Consider the following 12,681-nt stretch of genomic DNA (forward strand, 5'->3'; position numbering starts at 1 on the left):
TCATTACAGCCTCTAAAACAAAAACTAGTTAAGTACTAATCATATTCTTAACCTTTGATTGTTCCAAAACTTTTTATTTTATAAATAAGATATTGTTGTTGATTCAATGATTTAAAAATTTAATAAACAGCTGGGCTATGAGCGCATGATACGCCCTTTGTCTTGTGTGAGAAGTTTTATGCAATAATCATAAATAGTTTTTGAGAGACAGCGCAACATGTGAAAAATACACACCCCTGTTTTAGATATAAAGTCCCATAACTCAAAAATTTTAAATCCTATTTTCACCAAAAAGTAAACAGATCATTTGATCATCATAAGAAACAACTATATTAAGTTTCATGAAATTTGGATATGCAGTTCTCAAGTTACGGTGCGACATGTGGACACCGGACAGACAGAGAGACGGACCGACAGACAGGCGGACAGACGGACCGACAGACATTTGTATACCATAATACATCCTGTCAAAATTTTGATGGGTGTATCAAAACAAGTTCACAAGGGAGATAATTCAGGAGATGAAGTCTGGTTAAAGAATGTACAGTAAAATCTGTATCAACATGACGAAAGAATAAAAGTACAGTGACCCCTTTTCCCGTTATATTTCCTGGAAGTATTTTCTCAAATATTTTTCTCAATATTCTATTCATTAGTTTCTTTCTTGTAACATGTATTACCATAATCCATATGCATTTGGAGCTTTTTCAATGAAATAAATATTTTATTTAAAAGTCATCTGGGCCAAAACAATTGATTTTTTTGGTTGATTTTTGTACCATCATCCATATGCAGCTAGACATCATTATCATCAGATCATATGTTTTCGTAAATCAAATGAATATGTACTAATTTGCCTGCTTTATAAATGAAAATTATGACTTTACAAAGCATCCTTAAAAGCATGAAAATCCAGGAGACGAGAATAAATCCCCATTCAGGTCCTTTATTTTACCAACCTATAATGAATATCTGTACTCTGCATATCTTCCTGGCCTTTAATCCAACCCTTCACATAAATATCACTCATTTTCTCTCCAGTAAAGAATGCATCATCTTCCAATACCACATCATCTGTGTTCCATATTATACATCTCAGCTCAAAACTGAAAATAAATGTACCCACAATGCATCATTAATACATGTACAACATCATCTGTGTTCCATATAATACATCTCAGCACAAAACTGAAAATAAATATGTTCAGTAGTCATTCTGATTCTAGTATCACTATAACTTAACATTCAGATTTTTTTCAATCACATAAGTACCTTCTGAAGTGCCAGGAACAGTACCGTTGCTTCATAATATCAAATTTCATAAAAATTGTAGTCATAATTTGATAAAAAATTTCCTTTTTTCTCTTTATAAAATTACATAAGTTGTTACTTTTCATTTTTGCTACACAGATCAAGATAAAACCTTTAGTAATTTTAAAAATACATTACCTTTTTGGTTTTCTGGGACTAATATCAACAGGGGGACCAGGTGCAGGCATATCCATTGGAAACATATCAACAAACATCTCAATTTTACCCTGAAAATTTATAGTCAATGAAATTAACAGTATGACTACATCTCTCATATATCTACCAACATATATATTTTTAACCATGAAGAAAACAGCAAAATAAATAATAAAATGTAATTAAGTAAAGCATGCAAGGCAATAACGCAACTTCAATGCTGCAAAAAATAAAGTTATGTTATTTATGCTCTGATTTAACAGTTATAATGTAAACATGGAAATTACTACATTATTCTACAAAAAAATTAAAATCAATTGACAGAAAAAGTTTTAAAATCTGCAAGAGAGTACTATATATACAATTTCCCTGCTTTACTCCGTTTCAATTGTTTTCCTTTGATTACCAAACTCATCTGTAGGATTTCTTGTGGGAAAATATTCAACCATGTTTGAAGAGGGTCCAACAACCCCAAAAAAAATCAATTAACTATCCAGGTGTCAACAAACTGATGACTGGCAGTGTGATTGATAGCCAAAATGCTATGAGGCCAGTTAACACCATACCTGTTCTATGCCTGGTTTGTCAGGGTTATAAAGTGGTCTGGTTTCTATGTGTTCTGGAACCAGTTTACAACCAACTTTTGGTATTTCTTCCCAATGCTTTAATACTGATAGAGCAAGGTTTTCTTCCTGGCTTGTTGCTCCTGCAACAAAAACATTCAATACAATATATCTTACAACTGACAGTTTATTGGTAACTGTTTTAGAATAATCATCAATGTAGAATAACCAATCCAAGAATTCAAATATTGAGATATGGTGTTTTGCTTGTAACCTAGCAAAGAGGCTTTTTATTTGTTTATGGCTGCTGGTGACTTGTGCCCTAGTTATGTATGGTTTGTGACGTCAGCCTTGCAGTGTACAACTTATTACTTATCACATAGCAGTGCATGGCTAGTAACTTATCATTTAGCAGTGTATGACAAGTGACTAATGACCAAACAGTATGACTTATGACTTATCATCTAGCAGTGTATGACTTATGACTTATTATCCAGCAGTATATGGCTAGTGACTTATCATCCAACAGTATATGGCTAGTGACTTATCATCCAGCAGTGTATGGCTTGTGACTTATCACCCAGATGTATATGACTTATGACCATGCAGTGTATGGGTAGTGATTTTTTTCTCAGAAGTGTATGATGTATGACTTATTACCCAGCAATGCATGGTGTAAGAGTTATCACCCAGCAGTGTAAGGTGTAAGACTTATCACCTAGCCTGTATGACTTATGGGTTATCATCCAGCAGTGTTTGACTAGTGATTCATCACCCATCAGTGTATGGATAGTGACTCAATTCATCACCTAGCAGTGTACAACTTATTACTTATCACATAGCAATGATGGCCAGTAACTTATCATATAGCAGTGTATGGCTAGTAACTTATCATATAGCAGTGTGTGGCAAGTAACTAATCATATAGCAGTGTATGACTTATATGACTTTTCACACAGATGAATGGCTAGTGGCTTAATTCATCACCCAGCAGTGTACAACTTATGACTTATCATCCAGCAGTGTATAACTTATGACTTATCACCCAGTAGTGTATAACATATGAATTAACATCCAGCAGTGTATAACTTATGACTTATTATCCAGTAGTGTATGGTGACTTATCATCCAGCAATATATAGCTAGTGACTTATCATCTAGCAGTGTATGACTAATGACTTATCATCTAGCAGTGTATGACTAATGACTTATCATCCAGCAGTGTATGTCTTATGACTTATCATCCAGCAGTATATGGCTAGTGACTAATCAACCAAAAGTGTTTTAACTTATGACTTATCACCCAGCAGTGTATGACTCAGGATTTATCACCCAGAAGTTTATGGCTAGTTTCTTATCACCCAGCAGTTAACGAAAAATCACACATCAGTGTATGACTTATGACTAATCAACCAACAGTTTAACTTATTACTTATCACCCAGCAGTATATACCTTCTAACTTATCACCCGTCAGTGTATGACTTAATACTTATCACCCAGCAGTGTATATGGCTAGAAATGTATCACCTAGTAGTGTACGGGTATTGACTTAACACCAATAGTAGTGTATGGATAGTGGAGGATCACCAAACTGCTGGTCCATTATTTAACTTGTTTGACTAGTGACTTTCCCTTATATGAAGGAAAAAATTGTTGGATTAAGGTGGTATGGGTGTCTTTCGCCATCTTGGATTGTAAAAAACAGAGAACCTAAGGTCAAAATTTTATATCAAGTAAGCAAAATTTGATGCAGGAATGCAGATATTCAATGTGAATTTTTATTTGAAAAAAACAATTTATAAGAATATAACTTATAAATTTTAATATTTTTACAAGTGTAGATTATTATTTTTTTTCAATATTTATAAATTGGCACTTTAAGGGGAGGTAACTCTAAGACAGTGCATTTTCTTAAGGAATCTACATGAAATTTTCCTATTTTGTATTTTAGACGAAACAAAACAAACGGTAACCCTATCTTTTCTTTCAATATTATCAAAGCATTGTCTGAGAGCTATCTTTTACAATTCTATCCTTTTGTTTAGTTTATCGAAATGGTGTTTTTTCCTGTATAATCCATACAAAATGTGTCATTTTGTCACAACCTGTAGCTTTTGAAAATGTGCGGTGACCTATCATTTTTATTATATTTTTGAAAATAAATCAATAAATACTACGTTTTGGCAAAGTATGAACAAATTCTATCATTTCTATATTATACTGTGTTGACACTATAAAATTAGCACCAGGTCGAACCCGGGTTAATTAACCCGAATTAATTACCCCAGTTCACACTTGATAAAAAATTAACCCGGTTTGGGATTTTCCCTCTCAGCAAAAATAGAAAAGTGAGCCGCGCCAAAATTTTAACCCGAACCTGTCCACTGTACATATGCATTTTTTCATCACAGATACATTATTTAAAAGTCTGTTTTTTACCACACTCCTGGCCGCTTTGGAGGAGTTCGATCACCATCAACCACTGTCGGTGTTTTAAAATAATGTCACTATATCCAAATTGCACCCAGTTTTCGCCCAAAAAAAGCGACGACAATCATATAGGTTTCATCGTTTTTCATTAGGCAGGTTTTTCAACATAGGTAAATATACTTATATCACAGGGCTTGCTGCCGCTTATTTAATATGTGTTAGATAATTTTTGATCCATTTTGAAAATATCATAACTGGACGGCTGTCAAAATATGACATCATTCAATTTCTGACGTCACGTAATAGTTACATCAAATTGAAGAATTATTTAGGCAAATGTCATATAAGTCACTATAGCAACAACCCCACATTAACTTCTCTTTGCGTTCATATTGTTAAGTAAGGTACTTAACCCGGGTTCGCCCCACATTAACTCCACCTCGAATGAGGGGTAATTTTAAACCGGGTTCGCCCCGGTTAAAGGCGTTCACACTACCTAAACTTAACCCGGATTAACTAATTTGGGCTGAACCTGGTTTAAAAAGGCATAGTATGAACGAAATCAAACTCCCATACCACCTTAAATAGAACCCTATGTCACCTGTGATTGCTACTGTGAGTTGTATTGTTGACTTCCAATTTATCAGTAAAATAAGGTAATGTTGTAAAAATAAATATTTCCAAAAAATCCCTGAAGACCTGACACAGATATTGGTGTTACAACACAGACTGAACGTTTAAAAATGCTATTGTCTGACTTCCACAACATTCCTCACAGACTAGACAATAAAAACGCTATTGTCTGACTTCCACAACTCACAGACTAGACAAAAAGTAAGTTTATTTAGACAAGAATCAAAAAAAGGACATTTATTAATTTTTTTCTGTGCTTTTTTTTTTTTTATTTCCTATTGTAATAAATAGAACTTTACATGAACTTTTTTTTATGACATTTCTGAATAAAATAAAAACTGAAATTTCAAAATACTTCCTTTATCTATTATTATAATTTAAATCTGGGAATATCTTTTTCCCTAATTCCTGGAAATGAAATAGAAGTATCTGTATTACTCCACAAGAGGAAATTTGTCAATAATAATAGCATTAAGCAAGTCATTAACACTTGTCTTTGTATTCTTTAAAAGAAAAATAAGGAAACAAGAAAAAGAAGATGAACAAGGAAGACCCAAAATTTCTTCTTCTGACATTTTATTTCTTCCTCATGTCATTTTAAAATTTTGCTGTGTCATAGTTTCAAGCATCAATTTACTTGTAAATCATGATTTATTCATTGGTATTGTCATTTTTCTTAACTTATACATCCTAAATCATACTACCCCGTAATGCTAATAAAATTTGGAATATAAATTTTTCATGAGGTCTTTTTAAATGATTTGTTTTTCTGTATTTAACACCACTTTTGGGCTTTTTATTGAAAGAGGAAGCTGGACTGCCTGGAGTAAAACCACCAACCTAGTCAATTATTATTGGAGTTTATTGCATCCATACGAGTGGGAACTCACAACCTCAATGTTGACTGGCTAGTGATTACTCTTACTTACACCACTCAGCCACCAAGGCCCCTCTTTATCAATGAAAACTGTGTTTTGCTATGGTAAAACTGCTTGTTCCAGGTGATTTTACTTTATTGGTTTTAGACATCATTGGAAAAACAGGAATGTACCTATCTTCTTTTGAACAACTCTGATTCTTTGTTTGGGTTTAGCTATACTTTTGAACTTTTCTGTTATATCCACCATTCAATGTTTGCATAAGGTTTTGGATTTACAAACTTAACCATACTTTTAAAAGACAGTTTAAGTTTAATATTACAAAATACTTTGCCTATCCTTCCCTTATCAATGGGGTTCAGTATTCATTGTCAGAACCTATATTTTAGACAACATATATGTGTGATTCTATCATTGCTATCAAACTAAGGTATATACAAATATCAGACACTTCAGATGACAAAACCTAGACACATAATAAATAAACAAAGCAAGATGTGTTAATGAATCTTTAACACTGCTTAAAACTCCTATAGTACCAGAAAAGACTCCCCCCACCCTTGACATTGCAGCTTTAATAGTTTTTTCAAGGACCTATATCAAGGTCAGGTTTAGGATTTTTTTTGTCAGATTTTCAGACTCCTTGTTTTTTCCTATGATATAGGGTAAAATATTTTGTCCAATCAAACCCATTTTTTATTACCACAATTCAAGCAGATTCTAAATTTATTTTCTATTGTTTTAGACCCAATAATACCAAATGTAAACGTCTAAGTTAGCCTTTTGTCACTATTTTTTGTTACAGTAAATAAAATATCTCAAACAGGAGTTCAATAACCTATCAATATTTTTAGCTTATATTTTTCCTAAACATATGCTCTTCTGACTTATAGTATGAATTTTAAATTCTAGATTTTTTTTAATTAAACCTAGTAAGTACATCCATAAAAAGGTGTTGTTTTAACATCCAAAGATGATAAAATAATCTTAGTTGAATACAGCAGTTATGCTCAAATCTTGTGTATATTTTTCATGCAACTTATATTCAGATATATTTTGATTAAAAGAGGGGTATCTCAGATGTTCAAGCTGCAGAGTGATAAAGAAATGGGACTTTTAAATTTTTTCATTTAAAATTTTGAACATCTTTAACATTAGTTTAACTATTGATTTTCCAAACAACTGCTGATCATGTTAAAATTACATGTGATCCCGTCAGATTTACAACATTTAACCTGATAAAACCACAATTGAAAAAACTAATTCCAAAATGTTGATCTAATTAAATGGTATGAAAAATTCAACCTCAGCGGTCTGTGGATGTTTCCTGACTAAAAACATATTGGAACCAGTTCTGTCATTAATCAGGGCACCAGTTCATTAATCAGAAACTCATTTGGGTCAAGATAATCTAATAGTAAAAGCTATAATACTCTGTTATAATCACTTGATGTTTAACAATAAGAGTACAGACATGTCTCAGTGTTTCATGTTGTTAAAACATAATTCACTCAAACCAATGATTGTATAAAGTTGATTGTACTGTGTTAGCCTTGTAATCTAAAAATTTGTGACCAACATTTCTGTAACCTATGAATTAGATAATACTGTGGATTCAATATTAGTTGGATACTAGTTTTAGTGGATTGTGTGGGTACAGGAGAACCACAAATTTAAATGTTTAATGAATTATAAATTTTCTATAGGAATGAGTTCAGACTTTACAAACACCAGGAAATCAAAAATCAACTATTATGTAAGTTTTCTTCAAACCACCAAAATTGATACCCACAAAAATAAATGATAATAAAATCCTTACCATCCTCCTCATCATTTGCCACAAGAGGCTGTGTAAAGATACGATTAGCCACTCTGACTTTCCCTGGCTGGTAATGGGGACCATCTATTTTACCATCCTTACATAGCTTGGCTAATGCCTGGGTAGGCTTCATAGGATCTCTCCAGGCATTGTATCCAGCTCTGTAAAACACAAAGATATGGAATAGTACATAAAAGGAGACAGAGTAATGGGATATGTCTTGCACTTAACAACAAACTGACACACAGATGGACAACCTCATCATATCTAACCCCTTCAATCATATTGTTGCTATACTGGTATACATTTTCATAAAACAAATTGATTGAGCTTCAAAGTTATCATTTATTGTTAGATTAACTGTACATGTTTAAGGCCATTTTCAGCACTCTTGACTAAACATTGGGGCTAGTTTTTTTTAGATTCTTAGTCAAATAAGATAAGTCAAGTAAGTAATGCCACTTGTTTGAGTCAAACTCACAAACTCAGTGTTGATAGGCTATTTGATCACTATAGATGATTTACTTGTATCACTAGGCCACAGATTTCATTATCAGGTTATTAGACAGGGGATAATAAGACTATAATTCTATGACTAGATGATAGTTAGGCTAAGATGTTATGAGATCAAGGATAATATCGCAATTACAATAATTAGGAGATATGATTGCCAATGAGACCACTATTAATCTGACTTTAAATGACATGAATCTACTAAGTTCAATTCTCAAAGGAAGCATATTTGTTAAAAATATAATCAAGCAAAGATATAGAGCTTATAGCTCATACACAAATGCACAGCTTATATTCTAGTTGTTAAAAAACAAAATTAATCACATGTATTTTTTTCGATGCAGTGCCAAATGATTCTGATACACTTAATCTTCACAAATGCCTACATCCCCATATAAATCCTGTATCTCTTTCAACATGAACTATGACAAACGAGAGACCAACATAGAGAAAACAATAACTTATAACGGCAGACAGTAAAAGTTAAAATGGTTTACATGTACATTGTTATATTTAATCTGGATGATGGAACAATTTAATTCAGGTGAGTTAAAAGCCTCAGAAAGTGATAAATCCATCTTGGTGATTTACTTGGCTTTCTTGATAATTACAAAACAAATCTATGAAAGAACAGTCAAACGGCATTAATCTTAACAACAATTCATTTCCTTTCCGTTAGTTAGTTTGCATGAATACACATCCAATATTTGTCTTTGTCCGTATTTCATGTTGCACCTTTCAATCACGGCTGAATGTTTAGGACCATTCTAATATTTATCTTTTTATTTCCAGATATTGCACATTAAGACGAGCAGAACTTCCTGTCGTTCACGATGTATGGATTTTTTGTATCAAATGGTTGTCAGGAGTCATAGATAGCAAGCACTGTACGGCAATATGCTACAGGAAATTAGCTCAGGCTATAGACATAGTAATGTTCTCTTCTAAAATGAATGGAGAAAAATCATTTCCGCCACACAAAAACAAAAATACTGTTTCCTTTATAATTGATATCCATAACTGGTAAAAAAGTGCAAGTTTTATATCGGAAGTAAGTCATTTATATGCAATGATTTTTACTTATGTAAGCTTACTAGTGGATTTTGGTGTAATTGATGTCCAGTGACACTTTTTTAAATGTGAAATCGAATCCTGCCAACAAAAAAAGAAGGGCATTATGTTTTCTTGTCTGTTTGTCCGTCAGTCCCTTCATTCTTGTATCAATTTAAAGTACTGGTTTAGGATAGGTTCAAGTTTAATTCTAGGTCGTTTGTTGGCACAACAACTTGAAACTTGGTACAAATGTTCAATATTAGATAAATGGCTTAAAATATATCAAATTTAAATTATACCAAAAGGGAACTAAAACAAAAGGGTAGAGAAAAGAAAAATAGAGAAAAAATAAAACATCTAAACACAAACAGTTCTAGCATACCAACACATCTTTCCTAAAACTTTACAAAAATTGAGAACTCTGTAGTAGATAATTTTTTAATTGTAATGGACACATAAAAAGATGAATTCTCGGTAGCTGTCAAGAAATAGAAATGAAGAATAAATGTATAGAAAAGTCAAAGAATCACTTTGGATATATTGTATCAAGAAAAAATCCATTCCAGAAATAGGCTCACAAAATTTAGACTCCCATTTTCAAACTCAAATATCTTACTGCTAGAACGAATCTCTTATGAGATGTTTTTTACTTGTTCTTTTTTTTTCTTTACATTGCTTTACATTATTGACAACTATAGTTTATAACATTGTGAGGTAATATATATTTATTGTTAAAGTTATCATTACAAACGCTTCTGCTGTGGAAAGCCATGAGCTGTGAGGTTAAAACCTCTGGAACTATGATTGTGTTTATTATTACTTTATATACATGTGATGTTTAACTTCATATCAACAGGAAACTTACAGAAGCTTGCTGGGGATTTTTTGTAACTACAACAAATGGCTGTAACTGTGTGAACAAACAATGTAGGGATGAACATTTCTGAGTATTTACATAAAGTACAATACAAACTTTTGACATCAATGAGGTGAAATCTTTGTAAAAACTCCACTTCAAAGGAACACTCTAATGTAAGCGTTATTAAGTAAATAGAAACAGAGACAGGAGCAGACAGTTTCCTATAGTGACCCATCAATTGTTATTTTATAGAAAATATTATTTCCTGAAAATTTTAAAATATTAATCACTACAATTGCTTGGTGATGGATTTAGTTAATTAAATCTCCTGCAATCTAAAACGCCATGTTGTCCCAGTGGTATTGTCCCGCATTGTTAGCTATCCTTGTAATGCATAAATCACTAAAACAATCAAGGCTTAGACAATACATCTATACACAGGAAAAAATTACTATCATTTCTGTTATATAACAAATAGCCATTTCAGATTATCCCGACTTCCAAATTATTCAAACCCATTTTCTTGTACAATTTGTGCTTGGTACGGACCGTGGAGGAAAGATAAATAATTTGTCACAGGAATTGTTTGTCTGAAAGTCAATATCAATATCTTCATCAATTAATAAAAAAAAAAAAAAAAACACAATGGGAAATGTTAAAATGTCACTTATTCATGTTAAATTCTATAATATGTACTTATAGATAATTGTGGCATACCTCACAGTGTCATTAGGGAATCAATCAACCACACCCTTATACAATATGGATTAAAAAAAGTCAATATTGGTCTGTCACTTTTTATCTCTCTAACAGAAATCAATATTCACAATTAATGGAATATTAAAGTTTATCTATTCAAAAATTACAATTAAAGTTAGCTACATGCAGGTTAATGAACACTTTATCGTAGATTTCCCATCACTATGTTCCACTGCAGCAGCCATCTTTAATTTGAGATTGTCAACAAAATCATTGAACTAATCAAGGACCATGATATCATCATCCCTCCAGTCTTTCAGGACTATCGTGAATTAGAAATTATCAATTGGAAAGTTATTTTATTTATGCCAAAGAAGTGAAAAATGGTGGAGGTTCTGCTTTTAAAGTTCCTTTATTTATAAACTATATCAATTTATAACAGTCTTTAAAAACACATGTTATTTTGAAAAATGAGGAGGGAACATCTTTTAAGTAAAATTATGAACAATATAACAAGTTTCAAAATTAAAATTTATAAATCCGAACTAGGTTAATAGAAACTCAAATAAAGCAGACTTGGAAATGGCAGACACAACCAGCTTTTTTACCAATGAATTGATTGATTAATTGTTGCTTGCTTACATCCAAAGGCAAAAATATCATGCATCTTCATAATGAGAACAAATTAACAATGATACTGTAAGTAAGTTCTGCAAGGTATGTCAACTAAAATGAAGGGCAGAAGAAAAATTGCAAATGTATAAAAAAAGGTTGTTGTTGTAGGAATGATGACATTTTACTTTGAAACAGACCAATTACCAACCCTTCAGAAAATAGATGCAAGGGTTTCTGAAAGAGGAAAGAGTATGGCACTCTACCCATATCTAGGATCAGATTAAAGATTCATATGCCAACCAGACTTTGCTAGATACATGTATTTATACATATCACACAGCCAACAAGACGTTTCAGTTTAAAAAAGGTTTAATGTTGGACAGACAAAGTCACGGGACGACAATTGTTCTATATACACAAGTCACCCCATGGCATCTCCACCAAATGAAAAGAGAACACTACTATTGCACAAACCAAAACATATTTCAATGTTTTTTTATATATATTTTATATCAAACTTAGTACAATTCTGAAACCAATAAATACAAAACATGACTAATCGTTAAATGTATGAAACTTACAGTTCAAATTTATTTGAAATGCCACAAGTGGCCCTATGTCGACTGTAATATCTGTTTTCAAGGTCAATTTTGGTTTCACCAATCAAGTCATCCATGCCAACCAAATCCCAATCGTAGACTTGCACAGTAAGGAATGATTCCATAGGAAAAGTTGATTCCATTTCAAAACATCTGAAAAATATCATTTGTATGGTAAGTCAAAGGGAAATAACTTCTATTCAAGGTTGTTTATTTTCAGAGAAAAATGAATTAATTTAGTTAAACAAATTACAATTTACAAAAGAAGATTATTGAGTAGACTAACACACCTCATGCTTGATTAATCTAGTTTATATTAATAAAAAGATAAAAGTCCACATACCAAAAGAACTACCTTATCTTCAGTTCGTATTTTTTCTCATAAGACTTACAACTTATTGCATGCCATGTAGAGCCAACTATACCCCACTCATTGTTAGACTTTAAAGGATACCATGCTTAGTTGGTATTGTCAAAATTTAAAGTAACATCAAACAGGCAGTAACTGACAGGTAGCTCTTGAAAATTGTTCACAGTACTTCTTGCCATTAT

At 32.1% G+C, this 12,681-nt stretch overlaps 1 protein-coding gene across 5 annotated transcripts in view; it reads right to left on the reverse strand.

Moving 5' to 3' along the window:
- The window catches only part of LOC143056797 (otoferlin-like), a 162,855-nt gene that overhangs the window by 18,884 nt on the left and 131,290 nt on the right, over positions 1-12,681 (reverse strand). For all 5 annotated transcript variants that reach the window (XM_076229988.1, XM_076229981.1, XM_076229964.1 and 2 more), the window contains 5 exons: positions 12,112-12,282; positions 7,792-7,952; positions 2,034-2,173; positions 1,450-1,538; positions 960-1,106 (listed from right to left, as the gene is read on the reverse strand). In XM_076229988.1, the coding sequence (XP_076086103.1) occupies positions 960-1,106; positions 1,450-1,538; positions 2,034-2,173; positions 7,792-7,952; positions 12,112-12,282 (708 nt within the window). The remainder of the gene's footprint in view (positions 1-959; positions 1,107-1,449; positions 1,539-2,033; positions 2,174-7,791; positions 7,953-12,111; positions 12,283-12,681) is intronic.

This window comes from Mytilus galloprovincialis, chromosome 1 (assembly GCF_965363235.1).
Source record: "Mytilus galloprovincialis chromosome 1, xbMytGall1.hap1.1, whole genome shotgun sequence".
NCBI lineage: Eukaryota > Metazoa > Mollusca > Bivalvia > Mytilida > Mytilidae > Mytilus > Mytilus galloprovincialis.